This window comes from Aythya fuligula, chromosome 4 (assembly GCF_009819795.1).
Source record: "Aythya fuligula isolate bAytFul2 chromosome 4, bAytFul2.pri, whole genome shotgun sequence".
In the NCBI taxonomy this organism is placed as follows: domain Eukaryota; kingdom Metazoa; phylum Chordata; class Aves; order Anseriformes; family Anatidae; genus Aythya; species Aythya fuligula.
Window position 1 is genome coordinate 20424433 of NC_045562.1, and position 16358 is coordinate 20440790.

The window sequence follows — 16358 nt, forward strand, 5'->3', positions numbered from 1 at the left end:
TTTTTCACCTTGCTTTTTTGAATGAGATCACTTTATTTAGTCCATTTATGGTTCTTTTTTGCAGTCCTTCAAAAATGAAACACAAAACCCGAGTGCTCAAGGTAAATTTTTGACTGCCCAGCCCTTATAGTGAGCTTAAAATTAAACAAAATGAGCTCTCCCTTTCTTAGGAGGTGCTACTATTTTGAGGCACATTTGGGGGCTATTTCTTAGTGGATATAGAAGGCATATAGGAAAAGTCATGGCACAGAGAACTTTAAGAGATCTTCTTTCTGTTGTTGCAGGAAAAAAAACAAAGTCCGAGAAGGACGACAAATTCAAACAAATTAAGGTAAGAAGCGGCTGTTAATACTGTAAGAGCTTGTGAAAACAATCTGTTGCAATATTTCTTAATAGCCCCAGTAGTATGTTGTGGATATTTGCAAATCTCCTATGCTTGTGGTTTGGTTAAGTAGCTACAGTTATTTTGAATTTTTTTTTTTTTAAACCTGAAGCCTGTTACAGCCATGACTAACGTCATCAGTTGACACAGCCCTTGTGTTGCAATGCCTGGAGGTTGGAAAACTGGCAGCTTTGGCAATACATTTGCCATTTGTTTGTCTGTGTAAGTAGAAATAAGGTAATTACGGAAGGAATGCTTCTGAACAATGCAACTACCTTTTGTGCAGAAGGCATTGGAAATTCATTTTCGTTTAGGCAAGGGGGAGACGTTTTATCGGAGCTGCACTATCTTCTGCACTGTAGGTTGGAGGAATTCAGTTGTAAAGCTCATCAGGTAGCATATGAGATTTCTTCTTGTTCAGAGCATGGACCCAAACTCCCATTTGCTTTCCCTACAAAGCATGGTATTTGATAGGTTTCACAGTTCTGCTGAGGCCCCTCAAAGAAGATCCTTGTTAAATAGTGGCAAGATTTGGTCCAATTTGTTTTTTTTTCATAAAGTAAATTGCAAAGTTTCCAGACTTTCAGGCTTCACTGAAGTTTGTGTTCTTGGGTCTTTCATTGAAATCTGGGATTGGAGTAGTGAAAGCATGGCCTGCAGTAGCATGTAGCAATGTCCGTCCTCTGCTGCTTACTTCTCAGGGACTGTGACTCTCATTCCTCAGCCAGGTGAATGCTTGAGGCCTGGTAAAAAGACTTGATTGCAATTGGATTTGGAAGGCAAAAACTCTTTTGGTGACTTGTATAATTACGTGTCAGAGCACTCCTTTATTCTGGTAAGGTCCTTTGGTCAGCGTCAGGCAGCACACAATGCCTCCCAAACCTGGCAGGAGCACTTTGCTGTTCCCTTTCTTCATAATCTTTATTTTAGTCAAAATATTAAATACCTTAAAAGCTGTAGAGGTGCTTGAACAGTCTTGTCTTCTTCATTAAGACTGATCTCACCAATACTGCTTGAGAGAGTTCCAGTGATGTCGGGGAGATTATTACACACAGCATTATGTCTGTGAGTAGGAGCCTGCAGGGAGGTGCTCACAGCTTTTGGGGGTGCCTTCTTCCAGCTTGGTTGCCCTGAACTGTGCAGAAGCGTTGGGCCACACAACGCAGCAGCAGCAGGCTGATCTGGCCATGCTTCCAGCACATACACCTGCCACTGATAGCTGTGAATACATGTATATGGCTCGCCAGCCACTAATTATGATATGGCTGCTTACCTTTTGCAGGCTTTGATATGGGGCCAGGTCCTGACCGTTCTCCTTTATTCTGAGAAATGTGTACATGAGTTGACTTCCAAATACACCTGGCTTTATAAAATAGGTGCTCATTCAGTGCTCAGCCACTGCTAGGCAGGCTGTTGAGTGCTGAAGGCAGTAACTGTGAAGAAAGATGGTGGATGAGTTAATGCAAACGCACGTTTTTGAAAGCCGCTTAAATTTCTTTGCTTGGTGATGTGGATTCCTGAGATCTGAGCTGTGTGGTTTTCGTTGAAAGCCTTGCTGGAGCCTGGAAAACCTCTGCTTAGTGAAGATGAGCGGGAGGCTGCTCCATGACCAGCCTCTTAACTGCTGTAGGGTAACAGGGTCACCACTGCCAGACCCTGTGGGTGCCCAGAGCTCTAGGGCAACCACCGGTGGGGTGAGGAGAGCTGCCAGACCTTGCTGGAGAGACTTGGTGCCAGGCCTTGCCGGGCTGCTGAGGCCAAGCCTGAGCAGGGTGCTCAGTGAGGGTGCGTCCTTCCTCATCCCCGCTGTGGGTGTGAGGCCTGGCCTGCACCTAATCCCTGCTCCACTTCAGGCAAAGGAGCTGAGAGCGGGTCTCCACCTTGCAGATGAATCTCCTGGGTTTTTGGGCAAATGGAGGAGAGGCCATAGGTACCTGAGCAGCCCAAAGAGAAACAGGCTCTTTCCTTTGGAGACAGAGTTCAGGGCTGAGATGACTGCATGGGGCTTAATCTCTACCTTCTCTTACGTGTAGTTTTGGCTATGCATGCAGCTTCCCATTCAGACATTTGTTTAAGTCGAAGTGACACCTTTCCCTGTCCTTTCAGTTTAGCTTCCTTCAGGCATAACTGGAAAGTTAAGTGATTTAACATCGACTGTGCCAGTGTCCACGTCCCTCTGTGGATCTGGCACCATCACCTGAGTTGTAGGATGAATATTTATTTCTGCAGCTTGATAGGGCAGCTAAATAAACGTTTCTGTAACTAAGCCTCAGCAAAGCTGAGCGAGTTACAGTGTGAGCAGCATTCCCATGGGGGCTGCTGCGTTTGCCAGGGTGTTGCACAACACCAGGGCTCCGGTGCAGAGTCCTCATCTGTCTCTGCAGTCGGTATTTGTGGATGGATCAATAGCAGCTAATTTTATTTTTTTGCTGTTTTTCTGGTCCTTTGACTTGTGGGCTGACACTACCAGTGTGGCTCATCAAAGACCGGTTGCCACTAGTGCTTTACTCTCCTCTGGTTTTTCGTCCCCACGGTAACAGTTCATACGGTTCGTACTGTGAAGGGCTGGCACCACAAGCCTTGAGGCTTGCCTTTGCCCTGTGCTTGATGAAGTGATTTGGAGTAGCAAAAATGGGCATACTGTGGCATCAGATCACACCAGCAGTTCTGCACCTCTCTGCAGATGCTGTGAGGACAGGAGCGATGCAGGACTTCACTTCTGGTGGCGGCACTGCCTGCCCAGAACGGGAGCAGAAGGCTTTAGACTTTCTATCTGCTAACCCCATAAAGGAGCCCGTAACAGGGAGGAGGTTGGACTTGTAGTTAATTCTTTAAAAGAGTCTATAGCTTTTTAAAGAAATCCTGAGTTTGTGGAATTAAATTTTTGGTGTCTAGTCTGAAGGGAGGACTTTAGATTCCCATTTGAGTGTAACAGACCTACAGAGTATGCGTCTTGCGGACAGCTCAGTGTATATAGAACAGGTGGTGTTTTCCCAACGCTGTTGCCCTGTGGTAATGTTTATGATGTGATCTAAAAGGCTGTATTTAGTGTAAACATCTTGGTTTGCTTTCAGGCTTGCTGCAGAGAAAAATTAAGACTAGAATTTAGTAATTACTATGCTGGAGCTAAGGCTTCCTTTAAGAGAGCGCTAAGAGATACGGCATGTTTGGAAGGGAGCAAGGATGAATATTAAATAGAATACATTTTAAAGCAACGTTTCTTCTTTGTTTGTTCCAAATGTTAATCTCTTGTAGTAAATAGCACACTAATTTCTTGCTCTCTGAAGGCTCACTCTAAATCTGAAAATTAAAAATAGCTTTAGTTTCAAAGCTGAAGATTTGGAAGTGGAATAAACTCTGGCTGCTTCTCAGAGAGCCAAATTACTTGTTCTGAAACTGTGTCTAACAGAGCAGTGGCTATGCAGCAGGCAGAAGCGATTTAATTTATTACCATCTCAGAAAACAGGGATGAACTGAGTCCAGGCTCCTAAAATAAATCAAACCTGACCCAACTGTACTGTTTTCATTCTAGCAAGAGCCAGTTGAATCATCTTTTGGGATTAATGGGCTAAATGATGTCACTTCTGACTATTTCCTGCCCTCCAGTATAAAAAATGAAGTTGACAGTACAGTGAACATTGTAGGTAAGTACTACTATGCTTTTCATATATGCTAAGCATACAGGTGAATTAAAACACGATTTCATGAAATAGGTGGTACCAGAAATAAACTTCTGACTCTGCCAAACTCACCTTTCCAGCAGCATTTTGCACTTTGGAAAACAACACAGTTAAAATTGTCTACATGCTTTTTGCTAGCCCAAGACATGCAAGGTCCTGCTTGTGGGCCAGCCCCACCACCATGCCGAGACAGTGAGCAGCACTTCTGCAGCATGGTTGTTCCCCTGAGATCAAAGCTTTTACAGACTTCTTCAGGTGGCTTTTCCTAACATTAACTTACTATACAGGCTAGTCTTCAGCTATGAGGATATTGTAGCCAGTGTCTGTGGGAGTTAGACCAAAGTTGGATCACAGTTTCCCATTGCTCAAAGAACAGGTTTGTATAGGTTAACATTTTATTTGTGAATTTAAACCTACAGATGAAATAGAGGACCTCAGTTCTTTTACCTCAGTATCAGAGTCCGTTCTTAACATCACAGAGCTAACAAGAAAGATCAGTGAAGACTGTATTTAGAAACCAGTACGTTAGGAATTAGATGTCATCTTTGAAGAATGTGAATAATTGGACCTTGGTAGAATAATGGGGCTGTTCTTGACAGCTCTTTTTCAGCTAAGGTTGTAACTGTAGTGAGGAATCTTAGAAATGTGAGCCGTGTAACATTTTCTCTAGAATTCCACTTTTATATATGAGGAAGAAGTGTTTGAAAAATATATTAATCTTCTGTATGCAAAGATGGCAGAAATTACATGCAGTGACTATTTTTGCTACCCAATTTTTTGGTCACACAGCTTTTCATGAAGTCATTCCTCCAAGTACTTTTATGGTCCAGAAGTACTTTTGTTCTCTTTATGGTAGTTTATTTAATCATCTCTTGCTTTGTAAAAGTATTAGGGCATGATTTTTGCTCCTACTATTACAGAGGGCTTTATAACTCAAAGGAATAGCACAGTATTGTGGTATGTTTACTGACTGACTCATAAACAAATCCGAAATACACCAAAGCTGATATGCAGCCCCAGCAAGGAAGCTTCATACACTTTTGCTTTATTTTACAACCTTAAAGTCAAACAGAGATCAATTAACAGCATTCTTTGAAATGTACCTGCTGTTCCCCCAAATCCAAGACAGTAATTTTGCTGCAACAGCTCAGTTTTGTACAGTGCAATGTATCCTGAACTCCTGTTAAATTTTATTGTGAGATGAATGCATGTTGCACCATAGCAGATCTTAGTAATTTACAGGACAGGAGCAACACTGGTAACATCAACGTAAAACTGGTAAAGGGGCTGATGTGGAAACCGACCAAGATGTTCAGAGGAACAGAACTGAGTTTGCACCTTAAGGGCCTTCATTTTTCCTTGAGCTCACAAGGGAGATGTCTGGTTAGCCTTTTTTTTCCCTTTGCTCCTGTGGATAGACCTAGCATCCATTTTCAGAGGTGGAACAACAAGGTTTGGGTGCGTAACTGTGATCCAGTGTTGTTTAATTAATGGCTTGTGAGTGTGCTGCTTATCCAGTCTGAGGAGAGAAGTCCTTATTTAGTACTCCAGGCTGGTATTTAATGTAAACAGGGGGGAAAGGGTAAAATAGATAGATATATTCTGCAGAAAGGAGGGAAGTCAACTGGCAGGGAGAAAAGACAAACAGCACTTGCAGTGCTTCTGACATACGTGCAGCTCAAGGAAGAGTGGTGGCACATTGCCCAAGTGAGCAGTATTTTTTGCTGCACTGAAATTATCTCGTGGGGTGGGTAAGAATTCTTCAGGTCTTGAAGAGAAAGATAAAACAGTGCAGATGGCCTGTTCTTATCCCAACAGTGTTGCACAATACTGGTTTCTCCTGGATAAAAATTAACTCTGTGTGTGTGTGTTTGTGAGTGTGCACACGCATGTGCTCCTGCCCCCTCCGCCCAATAAAAAGCAGGTCCTTTCAGAACCAGGAAAACTGATAATAAAATGTCTAGAACAAAATGGTAGTAATTGTAGTGGGCCAACTGAAAAAAAAAAAAAAAAAAAAAGACTATCTGGTATGTATGTAATTTTCTATATGTTGGAATTGTCTCACAGAATGCACATCCCCCAGGCTTTGGGGGAGTTGCCAGAAGTTGGCTGGCACTTCACAAAGCTTTTCCCTGGGAGAAAAACCTGTCACTTTTCTTTTCCAAAACATCGTGTTCTTACCTTGTCTAAAGATAGAAGGAAGGAATGGGTTTTGTATATATACATGTGCATTCATGTATATTTACCTGAATCCATCCAGAAAAAGATACTATCTTTTGCTTTTTTTTTTTTTTTTTTTTAATTAATAATCAGATTACTTAGGTCACTTAACAGAAGAATTTCAAAATGTACTGTGCTTCACTTACCACATTTTTCTCTATCATGAATCTAGAATAAAAACGTGCTGTCTGAATTCCTAATGATACCATATAGCTCGGTGAATTAATTGTGGCTGTCCTTTGAAACTCCAGTATTGGCCAGCTCCAGAATGGCATTACCAGGTGGAATGGACTACTGGGGCCTGAAAGATTTAGTAGAGTTGTTCCTATGTAAAACTTAAAATAGGCATTTATCACTGTACAGTGTGTTTAAGACTAAAAATAGTTCACAAAACACAAATAAATCTGAAACATTTCTTCCAGCACAAAATCTTTCCAAACTCTTGTTGAATTTGGTAGGAATATATCTGTTTGAAGGTTGTTTCTTTTTATGTTTTGTGGTCCAGTGAAAGAATATCTGTAGTCCTTCCCTTTCTCTTGGACAGCTGGGGTTTCAGGTTAGCCATCCCCTGAGGTCTCTCTGTCCATCCATGTTGTCCTGATCTAGCTAGTGGCTTTCAGCTGAGTGCTGGATTAATGCAGTAGTCATGTGTTCATACTGCTGGGATCAAAAGGGGAGGTTGTACAAGACAAAGGGAATTGTCTCAAGATGCTCCAGATAACTGAGGTTTTGGCTTTTACAACAGTACTTCTTTGCTAAGTAACTTCTAAGTTTATTCCCCTGTTTCAAAAGGGTGTTCTGTAGCACAGCTAGTGGCTGCAAAGTATTTTGGGACGCTTACAAAGCATCCATGGTGCTTTCACTTTGTAGAAATAAGTAATGTTTCTTTGGTATTAAATATTATGTGCATGGGGGAATAGGAAAACCATCTGTTAATAACTAACCAGACTGTAGCTGTCAGTCACAGACCACAGGGACTACAGACTAGCAGTACAACTGTGATTTTCTACATGCCACCACTGGCATTGCGAGGATCAGTGAGAACAAGCATCTGAGTGGAGAGGAAATTTTTGGCAGATTCATGTCATGTATAAATCAGCTTTTTAACATATTTTACATGACCAGGTGGCTGTTTTTCCGCACGCCTGTTCTGACCCATTTGCTTTCATGATGCATAATTTACACAAGAGCATCCAGAGGCTGTGGGACGTGGGCAGCTTGTTGGGTGAGGATGCTTCCCAGATTAGGAGAGATTGCCGTGGTCTGTATGCCCTGGTGAAGGGAGAGTGTGGCCGTGGTCTTCCCTGGGAAAGCGTCTGGACAGCTGGTGTGCTGGGGACGGCTCGAGGGCATTTTGAATGAGAGCCAGGAAAAAGTTAGGTATTTTCAGTTGTCACAAGTGGAAAAGAAATGTCTTTGAAGGTGATGGAAACTAAATATGTCACACAGGTTTCCTATAGAAGTCCCTTTGAAAGCAGGTGGTGGACGTGGAAGAAAGTGCTGAGGCTATATTAAAGACTGCATTTCACTCAAATACCAAGCAGTCTCCAAGGACAAGCTCTTAGAGATTCATCAGAGTCGACATAAAATGAGTAATCAATTTTTTCTTCTGACTCCAAGTTGTAGGACAGCCGCACCTTGATGGCAGCAGTGAGGAGCAGGTGATAGTTGCCAATCCTCCAGATGTTTGCCAGGTAGTAGAGGTGACAACGGAAAGTGATGAACAGCCCCTCAGCATGAGCCAACTGTACCCCCTACAGATCTCCCCTGTCTCGTCCTATGCAGGTAAGCATCCTGGTGTTTCTTTTTTGGAAATGTTTGGGAGATTCTCGATTTGCTCGGGAGTGTCAAGCCAAGAGGCAGGGGTCACCACAGGGGAAAGGGTGGCTTTTCCAGGGCAGCTGGCACAGATTCAGAAATGTCTGTTCTGCTGCCTTTTGTATTTTTAACTCAAAAATTCGCAGTCCTGTATATTCATTTTACCTGGGGAAACCACTCAGCAGATCTAAGGATGGAAATGTAAGCTGCAGTGTGTAGCCTGTGATTAATGGAAAAATAACCTTTTCAGATGTTGTGCAGAGATATCTTGTCATCTTTTATTAGAGGGACATTTTCAGTGGTACAAATTGTACGTTGCCCATATATTGTGTCCCCTTTGCACCCTGACCTTTTAAAGATAAAAGGTCATTTCTGATGCATGTTTCCGTGATGCCTACCACAGTGGGTACAGAGCGCTAAGGGCTGCACTAATGATGTATAATGTAAATGTGAAGCTGAGGGCCCTGGAGGAGTGGATGTGTCTTGTTGCATATAGTCTGCAGACTAGAACAGCCATGTAGTGACTGATAACAAGTGGTCTGTGGAGGTCTTGCTTCCAACGTCTGTCTCCCATCTGGATACTGTGATATCTAGTAAGGGTTGAGATAACAAGCTTTCCCCTGAGTCAGGGTGCTAATGGTTTCTCATTTTTATCTGGCCCATTATTTTCATAAAACTGGTAGGAAGTTAAGAGTCTTGGCACTTATTAATCCCTTATCTAAGACTGACAACGTATTCAGAAGTTGTAAGGGGAGAACAGATATAAATGCACACATGGGCACGCTATATAGAGTCCTTGCAATCACATAAGCCTTATTTCCGTAGGAAACAGGGCAAAACCACATTTGAAAGTAGAAAAAGTTTCATATCCAACCTGTCCTTCCTTTTTTAACATATTGCTAACTTGCAAGCCTCGGGATACTGAGGCAGAAACAGAAAAGTCATCTTTTTAGGCAAAATTGAGCATTAATTGTTCCCAGTGCAATTTATTATTTTACACATGGTTTTGTCTTTGACTCATTAGGCTGAATTAGTTCCAGACACATTTTCATAAAATATGAATGTAGGAATTTTTATCTTTGGGTCTGGGTGAATAGTTGATGTTCTTTTGAATAGCCTCCAATGTTAGTCTCACACACGTTGATATATGATCGTGCTTCCCAGCATGTTTAGTCTGTAATGGCCAGAGCATTTAGAAGGGCTTTGCACAGCACCAGGTGGGCGTGCTCTAACGTATTAGCAGTGGGAGACGCGGCCTTTGAAATGCTTGTCCTTCTTCCAAATGCTTCTTGCAAAACTTTCCCTGGCTATGTGAATGTGGCAACAATGCTTTCTTTTAACATCGGCTGAAGGATCTAAGTTCTTGGATGCAAACAAGAGTCACTGTCTAGCTCTGGAAGTCGTGGCGGTTGCTTGGGCTGTGACAATAGGGAGGGATGTATATGGTGACAAGAGAATCGTCCGGACATGAGCAAGTCCTGAGCTACCTTTCCTAAAGTCAGTGCAAGAAGTCTGCATAAATGAAGCATGTCTGAAGTTGTTCTGCTATCCCCTTATGTTGTCTTAGTGTCCTGGTGGTCTTGAGCTGACCTAACTTATATCAGGACCTGCTAACTCATAACTAGGATAGCACAGAGATGATTTCATGCCACTGACGTGCCTTTAAATGCATCTTAAGACAGCTCTTGAGGATCCTGGTTAGTCTAGCCAGAGGCCAGCAAGACATAGAGTTCTCCTATGGTCTGTCCTGGAACAAGTCCTGATTAATATCTTCATCAGTGAGCAGAGGAGGTGGTGGCATGCACACTTGTGAAGCTTACAGCAGACACAAATAAAGGACACCAGTCGATATGGCCAAGGGCAGGGCCACAGTCCAGAAAAAAGCGGAGAGACTGCAGGAAAGTGGCCAATGGGAACCTTAGGAAATTCACAGATTCATGATAACATCTAGCTTGGAAAAACCCTTCAAGATCACCAAGTCCAGCCAGTTCAGCGAGGACGGACACAAAGTCCTGCTTTTGGAAAGGAGGAGCCCTTTGCAGCAATTCAGGCTGGGGCTGCTGAAGTGGGGAGCAGCTCTGCACAAAGGGGGGTGGGCAGGGAGCTGGACGCAAGCCAGCAGAGCACCCTGGCTGCAGAGAAGGCCAACAGCCTTCAGGGCTATGGCTAGGAGATCTAGGCAAGTGATTATCCCCCTCTACTCAGCGCTCGTCACGCTGCTGCTGGAGCACGGGGCCTGGTTCTGAGTCCCCCAGGCCAAGAAAGCAACAAACAGGGGCGAGTGCAGGGAAGGGCTGCCAGGGTGGTCAGGGGCTGGAGCAGTTGTCCTGTGAGGAAGTGCTGACTGAGGGACTGGGGCTTGAAGAAAAGGTCCTGGTACCCTCACAGCAGCCCATCCACACCTACAGGGATGGTACTGAGAAGGTCGAGCACAGCTCCTCACAGTGAGGCGTGGAGGGAAGATGAGAGGCAATGGGCATAAATCGAAGCGAGAGAACACGGTCCAACTGGATATAGGAACAAATGTCACATTTTTCACCACAGGGTTTGTCAGAACCCTGATGTTTGTAGGACATTCTTGTGACTATTTCAGATTTTATCTTGTTACACACAAGCCCATAAAGGAGCCCTGAACCTGCCCTCGTGGCTTTGCTGAGTGGAGTTGCCTCCTGTGTCAGGTGCTGCCACGGGTTGGCAGGGAGGAGCATGACCAGAACAGCTGTGCAAGAGCAGTTAGTTTAGCTCTTCTGAAACAACAACAACAACAAACGGTAGCTGGAGGTATCAGCTGTCCTACATAAATCTGCTTTATTTCAAAAACACCTCTAGTTCCTTTCTGAGGTTACACAGGCAAGTGATATGTCTGGCCCTTATGAGTTTCCTCAGATTTCCACTGACGTCTATGAAATCCGTTTTTTTCGTACCAAGGCTGTTCTTGTCAACCTTGTCTTGTTTGACACCGATTCAAATAACCTTCCTGATTCAAATAGCCTCTCTAACTTTCCATCCCCGAGTGGCTCGCTTCCCTGGCTATGCTAACTATAGTGCTATCTCTTGCTCAGCATTTTGTTATGTATAAACATCAAGGATAGATTCCTTTTCATCTGCATCACCCTTTTTTTGTTGCCACATGTTTCTTCATGTCAAGGAATATCTGCTTCTTGTCTCTGTGTTGATCCCTCTTATTGACTCTATCTCCAGGGCCATTTCTCCTTCTGTACAGATTACTTTCTGCCTCTCCCCCCGCTCTCTCTCCCCTCAGTCTGGCTTAATGGACCAGCTTTATCACGTTGTCACATCTCTCTTTACCTGGGCCAGTGGACGAGGAGCCCTGCAGAGTGTTAACTTCACAGAGCTTCACAGTTAGATCCTCTGCAGGCCGCATGCTGGGACTGGGACTTGTGGAGTAGGTGAAGCGTCAGCTGTGGCAGTCAGAGCATTCAATAGCTGAGCTGCCAGCTTCCTTGCTTCAGGATGCTGGGTGCAGTTTAGATCCTTACGTCTGAAGGAGCAATTCAGACCATAAGCTTATGGCTCTCTGCCCAAACCTCGTCCTTAGCCGAGCCTCAAGAGCTCTGGAGACTCGCAGGGGAGCTCCTCTGGTCCAACCACTGTTCAAGCAGGGACATCTAGAGGGCTTGAAAATACAGCTGAAAGCCCTGGGTTTCGGGCTCTTCTGCAAGCAAGGCTGAGCTGCAGGAGGATGGCTGTCCTGCTGGAGCTGCTGGCCTGTCCCTTGGTGCGGAGGGGTGGCAGCTTGTGTGTGTATTTGTGTGTTTGTGCTCTGGCTGAAATGGTGAGGGCCAGAGAGGCAGTAGGGAGGGGTGAGAGGCGATGGGGCTGTCCTGCTTTGGTGCAGAATGTCATTACATTTCTCTGTGCTGGAGTCATGGGTGGAGGGCAGAGAAACAGGCTGAAGGACTGGGCAAGGGTGGCAAGAATGAAATAAAAGCGAAGTAAACCAGCAGTAGTAAAGTGCAAGAAGTGGCAACGAGCCCTTGAGGCGGCAGATTGAGATAACAGTTTATGAAACAAAAACACACTTATCTCCTCTGGGGTGGAGTTGTAGATGGTTTTGCAGCGAGATAAAAATAAGGATTGGAAAGGACTTTGCCCATAGCTGGGCCTCAAGCTGCCCAGAGCAGGTGAGGGAGGGGGGCATTCCCTGCCAGCAGGAGTCTCCTCCCTCTGCCCAGAAGTATGTGCAGTTACACAGATCTGCTGCTTCCACCTCTGTTGCTGTCTTTCCCAGGGTGTGTCCGTATTAACCGTGATAACCATGTGAATTTGCTCCAGTCGTTCAATGATGCCTTGTGGTCTAGCCCTTCAATTACTTCGCACAGGGGGTCCGTGCTTTGCTATTGTTTCCTGCTTGTTTGGCTTGGCTCTGTTTGCTTGTACTTCTTTGAAGTGGATCGAGCCTCTTGAGCTGGATCTTGCTACTGTAGATAAAATAACACGAGTTTCATTTTTGCTTCCATTTTGTTTGACAGAAAGTGAAACGACTGACAGCGTTCCAAGCGATGAAGAAAATGCAGAGGTAAGTGCTTTCTGAAGTCTAAACATTTTGGGGCAAGATCTCAAAATAATGTCCAGAGGTATTCTTTTGTCTTCTACGTTTGCAACTGCCTACCACTGAAACATTCAGTTTTAAAAGCTGAGAGAGAAAAACAAAAACTAGAAAGGTTCAAAGGATACATATGTTTGGATGATTTCCTAGCAGAACGGATATCTCTGCAAGTTCCTTCTTCCTCATCTGTCATAACTACAAGGCGATAAATTTGCATAAGAAAATACTCTGTCGAACCATCAACAGTGCCAACTAATTTGTGAATACAGAGCAACCCAGTGGCCTTTGTCATGTGCTCTATGTGTGTGTGTGCACCATGCATTGACACTGCTGGGCAGTGAGCATTTCATCTCAGCTGGAAGCACGCTCACTTTGTTTTCCTTAAATGGCATCTGAGCTCATACAATTGGAGGAAATGTTTACATGTAGGATAGAAATGCAACTTGAACATTTGAGGTATGTGAGGCAAAAGGCTTTCCTGAGAAGTGAAGACCAAGTTAGCGCTCAGCATCAGCTACCTGCTGCCAGCGTGGTTATAACAGTGTTTCTTGCCCTGCCCTGCACCAGAGGGCTGGATGGGCTGCTATTCTTTCCTGCTTTGGTGAAGCAGGAAGCTCAGTAAAATGCCCCAGGAGGGTTTGTGTAGCCGGTAAAGGAGAAGCGTGGGAATTCACCAGCTACTTCACCAGTAGCGACTGAGGTGGGAGCTCCATGGCTCCCCAAACCCAGCGAGGACTCTCCTTTGACAGAACATGCCGTTGTGGCATGTGTGATGTGGAAGGAAAAGGATGCTCGTGTTCCCTTGGCAAACCTCATAGCTGTGATGTTGGACATGCTATCAAGGGACGTTGACTTTCCCAGCAGCCTTACCTGTGTTGACAATGTGGGCGGTGCTGTTTGAAAGGTGTTGAGTCTCTGTACCTGCCTGTTGGCAGGAGGATGCTCTCCCCAGTAATGGAGGAGACTTCCATTTGATGCTCTTGAGTTTTTGGTCTTCTGTGTCCGATTCTGTGTCTGGCACCCTGGCAGTAAGGCCTTCCTTTTCCATCGGAAGAGTGGGCAGAGTCTCCTGAGTGATGGAGAGCAAGCCACCAAGGTTCAGATACAGGACTTCCTAAAGAGAGAAATGTCAGAGAGCAAAGACATTCAAAGTCAGCAGGTAGTAAAGCTAGCAAAGACATTCAATGCCAGCAGGTAGGATTTTAGAGAGGGAGTAACTCCTGTGCAATTTGTGGATGTTTCTGTCTTCATCTTGTTCCCGTGAGCACCTTACAAAGTGCATTCACTCATGTATTCTTTCCTCATTCTTCTTCCCCTTTGTAGGGCCGACTTCATTGGCAGAAGAAAAACATTGAAGGCAAACAGTATCTCAGCAATCTGGGAATGAGGAACACTTCTCATACGCTTCCCAGCATGGCCACTTTCGTTGCCAACAAGCCTGACCTGCAGGTGACCATCAAAGAAGAAAGCTGCCCACTGCCTTACAACAGCTCCTGGCCCCCGTTCCCAGACATCCCCCTGCCACAAGTAGTGTCCACAGCCTCCACTAGCAGCAGCCGGCCAGACCGCGAGACGCGGGCAAGTGTCATCAAGAAAACGTCAGACATCACCCAGTCGAGAGTCAAGAGCTGCTAAGCCTTTGACAGTGTGTTTTTTAGCTTCGTTTTGTTTGGTTTTGTATTTTATGTTTCTCTAGGAGAGGTTCATCCCTTGACGCACATTAGACAAATCTAAGGTAAAGAAAGCCTTGGCAATATAAAACATTGCTGTGTCCGACTCCAGTGCCGGAGTGTTTTTAACTCAGGACTCCAGCCGTCAGTATGTACACCTGAACCCAGACGGACTTCCAAGGTTGCTAGGTAGGAAAAACCCAAGAACTTTGGCCCACTTGCAGGTTCCAGTGTTTCATATGAGGACCAACCAACCACAAGGGAAGTGGTGCTGCTGCGCTTCTTGCTGTCAAGGCTGTGATGGAACTGAAAGCCTCAGAATGGAAGAGAAAATGTGAACTAGCTGGAATATTTTTAAATAAAAAAATCTATTGTGAATATTGTACATAGTGCAGTACTAGCAACGTTGCAGTCTGCTTCTGCACCTTATTAAGAAAGCACTTATGAAAGGCCTTTTATTACCTTGCTCTACTTAATGGCACATTGAAGGTCCCTCCCCACCTGTATTCTTTTCCAAGGCTATTCTTGCTAAAGTGTCTTTAAAGAATAGAGGAAAGGAAAGGAAGTTAAAACTTCCCATGTGGATTTCATACATTTTAAGACTGCTTTTCTCATGTTTGTTTTCTAATCTGCTATGCTTGAATGCCGCGTGGTACAATAGGAAAAAAAAAAAAACTATTACAGAGATATTATGCAAATTCCCAGATTTAAAAAAGAAGAAGAAAAATACTCTAATTCTAACCAGAGCAAGCTTTTTTATTTTTTATACAGGGGAATATTTTATTCAAAATAAAATTCTAAAGTGAATATAATTTTTTTTAATCTTTTCTACAGCAAATTTATAATTTTAAGAATCAGTCCTTGGTTATCAGCAGTTATTACATCCTTGTGGCACATTTTTTTTTTTAATTTTGTAAAGGTGAAATAGCTTTTATGAGCTCATGTAGCAATCAGATTATCCTGTGGATTGATAATAAATATGGTATATAGTTAAATTTTTAATAATCCTCTTGTTTGTCTCTCTTTTTTTAATCTTGCAGAAGCCCCAGATGGGTGTTTGATAGGTGGATGTGACCTCAGAGTGAACAATTAGCATGAGCCGTCTTTACAGTTTCTGCAGTGCCCATCTAACAGAGTGGGAAGTGCTGTGCTCGAGACAGCTTGAGGTGGAAAGAGGAACTAGAGCTTAATGGCAACCTACTCAAGTTTGGCCTCACGTGAACAGGTTGGGAACTGGGAAACCTCTTCTGGTGCTATTCTATGGTTGGGCTTGGAGCAAGGCACCTCATGGAAGGGATCTTGAGGAAGCCCATCTCCAGCCCAAAGCAGGCTCAGCTGTGTTTGCCCCGTTCCTGGTAGATACCTGTTTAGTTTACTCAGTTTTCTTGTCCAGAAAATTACGTTTTTGAAGAGTTTCAAGCAATAGCTCTTCATTAGTGGAATGAATCAGAAGTCAAGTAAACACACTTGAAGTAAACATCCCCCAAGGCTTTCAACATCTACTGTGTGATGACAAATTCTGATTTCTCTGGGCCTTTGAGGGAAGCTGTTGAGTGTCTAATTAAGTGTGTGTAGTGGCTAGCAGGACTGCGTGGTGGTGGTGGGCAAACCATGCTGTTGGTTCTGTGAGGTGCTATACTCTGAGCTATCACAGAGTGTTCTCCAGGTGTGCCTATCAGGCCGATACTGACTCGACAGCCAAGTGCATGTGGAGTATTGTGCATGTGTGGCTGATGAGCAGCAACAGGCACAAAATTGGCTGTGTCAAAGGGAGATGTATTAGTTGTCTATTAAAAAGGCTCAGGTTCTGGCCAGTAGGGTTTTGCTGTGTGCTTAACCTGATACCACAATTTCAAGTTTCATCACAAGCCCATCTGAAACTTGCAGTTTCGCACCCAGAGGTGTGTGAAGACAGGGCTAGAGCTTTGGTCAGGGCTGGGAGGAAAAGACGGCCCAGAGCAGTATTTGAAGTGAGCCTGAAAACTCGTAACAGTGAAAACTGGTGTATGTAACAGAGA

General features: G+C 44.2%; 1 protein-coding gene across 4 annotated transcripts in view; it reads left to right on the plus strand.

Annotated features, from left to right (window-relative positions):
* IRF2 (interferon regulatory factor 2) overlaps positions 1–15025 on the plus strand; it is a 40277-nt gene extending 25252 nt beyond the window's left edge. For all 4 annotated transcript variants that reach the window (XM_032186840.1, XM_032186841.1, XM_032186842.1 and 1 more), the window contains exons 5-9: positions 285–331; positions 3915–4026; positions 7903–8067; positions 12594–12640; positions 13994–15025. In XM_032186840.1, the coding sequence (XP_032042731.1) occupies positions 285–331; positions 3915–4026; positions 7903–8067; positions 12594–12640; positions 13994–14305 (683 nt within the window). In that variant the 3' untranslated portion in view covers positions 14306–15025. The remainder of the gene's footprint in view (positions 1–284; positions 332–3914; positions 4027–7902; positions 8068–12593; positions 12641–13993) is intronic.
* The last annotated feature ends 1333 nt before the right edge of the window (positions 15026–16358 follow it).